We start from the raw sequence: 6,822 nt of genomic DNA, 5'->3' as shown, positions 1-6,822 counted from the left end.
TTCATCGAACTATAAGTCCCCACAACGTTTAATGCAATTTTAGTTAGTTAAGGCGTTTTTTTTTCAATTTAGCGAGGATGTGAGATAGTGCTTTCTATATTAATATTAGACGTTGCCGAGACCGACATTTTCCAACTGCTTTGCCGTTTGGCTATCGGAGTGTCTGTATATTTAATGGATGTATTAATTCATCAGAGCTCGAAGTCATAGAACCTTTAGTATTATATAGATCCTCGTCCTCTAGCTGTATGCCCTGCTAACTGTAATGCATCTAACAGAGCGCAGTAACTTTTCTAATCTGAACAAACCTCAGTTTTCTGGCTTTATAGGGGCTATGTGGGTTGCTATCCAATACATTTCGTTATATTTTTATCCTTTGTGGGGTTGTAAAATCAATTATACATATAAGGAGAACCTATGATTTCAAAAAGGAAGGGAATATATTTTGTCGAAGAATTTTTTTCTGTTATAGCCATACAGCAGTTTGTAGGTTTGGGTTGTAACCAAAACCTTCGAGAAATGGTGCCAGTTATTTAACCAAAAAACAGATACGTGTCCTTCCCCACTCAATATTTCCATTTTGTTCGTGGTTGCCCTAACATACGTTGTTCTGCCATCCGTACGTGTTCAAAGAATCTTTGTAGCTTCATCGTTGCAGTTGTATGCGCTTTCCTCTTTACAAGTCATTATAAAGTTCATAGAGTTCATCATTACGTCTTCTTTGGTACTCGGCGCCTACGTGAAGAGGGCCATATAGCTTGCGAAGAGTAGATACTTTTCTCAGAAATCAATAAAATCTTCTCATCTCTGTTTCACAAAGTTCACTATTCTGCAGTAATAAAACAGATTAAAGAATTCGCACTTAAGTAAATCTGCTTTGTACTAGCAAATGTTTTGGGAGACGACATGAAGACACCCATTCTAAACAAGCAGCGAACATACCCACTTTAAATTATTTCTTTATTTATTTATTGGGTCTACAGAAAAATGTTTTCTTACAGAAAAATGAGAATAGAACATTTAGATACATAGTAAATTTTTGAGACATCCAAGTGTTGAGGGTTTGAAGCGCGCCGAGCAGTAAAAAATTTCCCACTGCGTACTGCAATCGATGTATAGCTAAGCCGAATAAGGCACTGCTGATGGCCATTTCGAATATGGTTTTTTACAACCTTGAGCCATCGGCCTGCACTTTAAATACAAAAAAGCAGGGACCGGGAACGCATTCCGGTTTTAGTTTAGTTCTACATGAGATCAAAATGTAATTTCATGAGCATTCTCACAAAAGAATCAAAGGGGAAGTTAGAACGGGAACAAAATCAAAACAAAAGGTAGGGGAAAGTTTCCGTAAAGAACGAAATGCGAACAAAACTCTCGGGAACTTTCTCAAGAAGAACAGAAGCAGAACGAATTTTTCGGGAACTTTTTCAATAAAAATAAAATGAGAATGAAAGTATCGAGAACGTTTTCAAGGAAAATCAAATAATAACAAAAGTCTGGGGGACATTTTGCTAGAGAACAAAATGAGAACAAGAGTTTTGAGAACTTAAAGTTAAGAATGAGAGGGACATCCTCGTGTTGGGATGAAAAATCGTTTCAGTGACAACCATGACTGTTAATGCTAAACCAAAAGAAAGCTGGATCATTTTGTCTTCCAGATCGTTTATCATTAGGGTGAACTATTCATTTTTGAAACAATTTACCATATTCTGTGCAAGAAGAGTTCGTGTCTTAAGTCTTTCGTTTATCATACGGGAGAACTGTCCATTTTTGGAACAATTTTAATTTTTCTGTGCTAGGAAAGTTCGTTTCTTAAGTCTTTCTTTGACTTAATTTTTTGATTAATTTTATTATTCAAACATTTCAAACCAATGGAACGATACGAAAAAAAATGTTTCTCGCTTTCATTCTTCGCGAATAGTTTAGAGAAGATTTGTTCCCGATTCGCTCTCTGTCAGAAAGTTTCTGGGAGTTTAGTTTCTAAATGTTTTTACGAGAGAAAGTTCCTCAGAGACTTTTGTTCCAATTTTGTTCTCCTAGAAATGTTCCCGAAAGTATTGTTCGCATTTTGTTCTCTTTAGGAACGTTCCACATGGTTATGTTCTTATATAACTACCGTTGAGAACATTCTCGACAATTCTGTTCTCACTGTCGTTCTTGTGAAAACACTCTTACGAAAAATATTCACTCGTTCTCACAATGTTGTCTCAACGGTGCTCCCTCCATATCTAAAGTGTTCTAGGGACGTCTGTGGGATGATTTAATTTCGATAGTTGAAATTTCAAAATTAATTGTATTAACTTTTTTTTAAAAAACACTCCATCACACAGTTTCCACTAACCAAAACGTAAATGTTTTAAATAGGCAAACTCATTTCCAACGATCAACTCTACTTGTTAAACATTTAAACATGCCCAGCATGTGTACGTAAGCTCCAAATATGTTGCTGATATTTTCTAACGACTTACAAGTGACAGCAAAAAAAGGAAAAAAAAAACCAGCAATAATACATACACTGGCATGCGACAGACGCACAATATTTTCGCCGCACATAGCCGCAAAAGGCAACAGCAGATTCAACCAATCAACTAGAGCACTTGACAGGCCATTATTGTGGCAAGATCATTCGTTGCGCTTTCTCGATAGACACAAAGCGGGCGTGATGATGTCTTTTTTAAGTATCCATGTGCCTTTGGACATAACATAAATTCGCTTAGCCATAAAAGGTAAACTATTTTCGCTGCCGTTGATGGTGTTGTTGTGTTGCTGCCTGCTGGTCGAGATGTGTACAACAATTGGCATTGCTAAGCGCAATTTTTATTTCACTTTTTCTACAGATTTATTTTTCTACGATTTACCAAGCTTTTGCACAATCACTTACCTGAAAGAAGAGTACAAAGCAGACCCATTGGTAGTACGTGTAATATTTCTTGGCATCCTCATCGTTGAAATCGTTGGCAACACCGGGATGTGCTACTTCACGGCCGACCTGTTGGCGAGGCGAAAAAGAATTTAAACAATTTTTGTTAATCACAGTGGCTGTATAAAGAGTTGCTTAGAAACTATGAATACGAGTAATTTTTAACAAAAAAAAAACCGACTTCAATGCTCATATAAAAACTTAGGAACTAATCATAATCGGAACTAAACGAAATTAGTATGAAACCAACTTTCCAAAAAAAGAGAATTGCCGAAAAAAAATTCGACGAATTGATAACCTGCTGCTTTTTTTGAAGTCGGTTGAAAAGAGGTTAAATGTGCTTGAAGTTGCGTAAATTGTAGGGCTTTGTTGCTTGTGTGTTTGAATGGAATTGACTGTGTGTCGCAATACGTAATTACTAGTTTGCTAGCTCCCTTGCACTGAGCCACATGCATACATACAGATATATGTACATTAGGCTGCATCACCAAAAAAATTGCGGGTTTTTACTGGAATTATAAAATCTATTTAAGACAGGAGCGAGACCGATTTGAAAATATATACACTCACGCGCAAAAAGTATTGGCACAGAGAATTTTGCACAAAATATTCAAATTTTTTTTCTTTTTTCGCTAATTTTTATAAAATTATGGTTCATACTTCAACAAAAAACTTTAAAAAATCTAATTTCTAAACTTCGTGTAACATTCAGGAAAATTCAATTCATATGCTGCATGCACTTTCAACTTTTTAATCAAATTTTTTAGATTTTTTGAGTATGCAGTTTGGTGGCCAATTAAATTTTAATTTAAAGAAATGCAGGTTTGAAGTTGCTAAAAAATCGCGTTGATTATGAGATTTTTTTTCCGTAAAAATGCGTGAAAAAATTGCCAAAAACAAACAGTAAGTCCTAGCTACTTCAAACTTGCACTTTATTATACTACAATTTAAAGGGCTACACAACTGCATACTCAAGAAAAATCTAAAAACTGTGATTAAAAAGTATCATTATTAAATTTCCTGGGTTTTGCACAAAGTTAAGAAATTATTTTTATATTTTCTTTTGTTGTAGTATTTATGAACCATATTTTTATAAAAAAATTAGCAAAAAATCTTAACATAAAAATTGTTGCATATTTTGTGAAAAATTATCTATGCCAATACTTTTTAAGTGAGCGTACCTCCAAAAATATCATTATTTCGATTCCGTTGATACAATTTTTAAACATTTTTATGCAGACCTTTTAAGCTTAAACTCTTCTATTACCTGATGTATTTTTTTGGGAAAAACCTTTTTAAAAACTATATTTTTTTTAAATTTAAATGTTTAAGATATTTTCATATGAGTCCAGCTCACGTATGTACATCGTAAATTGTTTCCAAAATATTTTGGCAGAAATCTTAAAATATAATAAATTTTTTAATTCTGATAGTTCTTTATGGAAAGTTGTACACTCTAATGTAAATATGTAGATGTATTTATGTACAAATTGTGCTATTCCCGTTTTGTTTTCTAAATAGTATAAGGTCGCAATCAGTTACGCATGCGTGGATCGTCTTTAATTGGGGCACACGCATTTTTTTGTGGCGTGGCTCGCGTGCACCCTTCATTCACTATGTACTGCTTTATTTAATTTTTTTTAAGGCGAGGTTACTTTTCAGTAAAAAAGAATAAAATTAAGGTCTAGAAAAAATAAAAAAGTAGAAATAAGACAAAAGAAAGGAAACTAAATGTTCACCGACACTACCTGGCAGATCGTAAGTATTGTGGGCTGCCGAACCACAAAAGTGTATTTGGTGTACCTTTGAAATAATGCCGGCGTGATAAACCCTGCAAACCAAAGTTCCCGAAATCTTAAGGAAATCGTTAGGAGTATCTCATTTCTGTAACGATTTTTTTACGAATTTTCAAAGAAAATTATATGAAGGGGTTGACACGAACTCGTAAAGAAATTTCTGTACGAAAAATAAAGAAAATTCTGGAAAAATTCTGAAAGATATTCTTCACATAGCAGCATTATTTTCGTTGCTTCACAGATTTTCTTCCGAAATTTCGTAAAAGAATGGAAGTGTGCGTAATTTATTTCATTTTAGAAAATTCGGCAAAAAATCGAATTAAATCTTAACGAATTCTTTAAAATTTCTTTACAATGCAGAATACTCTGAAAAAATGGTTTGCAGGGAAAATATGTACTTCTACAAGTACTTATTTTGGTAAATTAAAAAAAAATATATATACATATGAAATTAAGCACTTACCGCTGTCTAGTGCGCAAATTCAAGTGAAATTCAAATCTTAACAAGTGCGCGTTTCCCATTTACGTATGTAAATATGTATGCACACTAGGGTGGTAAAAAAGGGAGTTTAAAATGTTAACCTCTCACCCCTTAAGGACTATTTTATGTGAAGAAAAAACACTTTAACGAAAGCAATTAAAGTGAAATATGATTTTAATTTTTTGAATTTTATATGGAAATTGGCAGAAACAAAAAACATCATTTTCCATTACATCATTTTTCATTAGTATAACAAAATGGTTAAGTAAACAGTTGGCTATTATTATTGGAAGTCTCCCCAATTGGAAGTCTTCCTCATATAAAAAACATAGAAAACTGCATGTGCTTTAAGGTAGTGCTAAATATATATTTTTTTTTTACAAAAAAATTTGGGTATTCTTTTTTCCATTTAAAAATCCCAGGGGGCGAGGGCTTAAGCTTTTATACTTTTTCCCCGCATGTATTTTTGGAAAGCCCTAATGTACACACGCTTGTATCATACATAAATACATATGTATGTACCTGCTATTTAAGACGCATGCGCACACAGCTGAAAGGTGTCCAATTTCCTATTCTGCGAAGTACTTGTAGTAGTACCCACATCGCGCTTATAAATACAGCCCACCATTCTTGCGGCAGCCTGATGGTTTTGCGTTTCCTCTTGCCGTCATTGAATTTACGTAAATGCAAAGTTGAGGGAAAGAGTATGTAAAGGGTGGGCCATATAGTTTTTTCTTTTTTGCGGTATATGCTGAAAGCAAAGATCGACTATATCCGTTCCATCGATTTTTGGCCACCAAGAATCGTTTATCATGTCATGCTAACCGTTGCCTGAAATGGCGTTCCCAGCAGTATTCAAAAAAAAATGGGCCAATGATCTCACAGCTCCAAAACCCGCACCAAAATGTTACTCACTGAGGATGTGCATTGGCTTTTTGATGAACACATGTGGGTTTTCCAATCCCCAGATGCTGAGCTTTGCTTGTAAACATAGCCGCTGAGATGAAACGCCGCTTCTTCGGAAAATATATTTTTTACAACATTTTACACCACATTAACTTTGGTAATAAGTTTGTATTACTTTCCAATATGGACCACCCTGTATATATCTACGTATATTTACAATTTATTAATTTTTTGTTTGCAATTTCCTTTGATTTGCTTTAACAACATGAATAAAGAGCTTTATTGCAAAACGAATCACTGCGCATGCGCAGAAGCTACCCGCTAGCATACAAAATATGGCGTGCTAAATTTATATTAATGCTCTTAAGCCGACGCGAATACACCTTTCTTTCCGTCTTTTCCTATATACATACATACATACTTCTACCAGACATCTGCAGCGGGTGCATGATTTTCGTGTATACTCGATCATCTAACCAAACCCGTTTTGCATCGTTCTCTGTATACGAGCAGAAGTATTGTTCGTTATCGACTGAGCTCAAGACGAACATGTTGGCCACAACACCCGATTGCTTTTCATACATACTTGATTGGGTTCGGGTGCTTTGCAGCTCAATATACCCGGGTGTTCGAGTTTCAACCCGAGTGTGCACAAAATTTTCTTGATTGGCTTATGACGTTTTTGTTTCTACAAAAAATGTTGCCTTCTCATCGCGGTG

General features: G+C 34.7%; 1 protein-coding gene across 1 annotated transcript in view; it reads right to left on the bottom strand.

Moving 5' to 3' along the window:
- Positions 1 to 2,297: 2,297 nt before the first annotated feature.
- LOC108375903 (innexin inx1-like) overlaps positions 2,298 to 6,822 on the bottom strand; it is a 9,641-nt gene continuing 5,116 nt past the window's right edge. Inside the window, exon 2 of the mRNA XM_017632053.1 lies at positions 2,298 to 2,989. Coding sequence (XP_017487542.1) covers positions 2,855 to 2,989 — 135 coding nt within the window. The 3' untranslated portion in view covers positions 2,298 to 2,854. The remainder of the gene's footprint in view (positions 2,990 to 6,822) is intronic.

This window comes from Rhagoletis zephyria, unplaced genomic scaffold (assembly GCF_001687245.7).
Source record: "Rhagoletis zephyria isolate East Lansing unplaced genomic scaffold, Rhagoletis_zephyria_1.1 Rzeph_scaffold_09592, whole genome shotgun sequence".
NCBI lineage: Eukaryota > Metazoa > Arthropoda > Insecta > Diptera > Tephritidae > Rhagoletis > Rhagoletis zephyria.
Note: the sequence above shows the minus strand (reverse complement) of the source record. Positions and strands in the feature narration are given on the sequence as shown.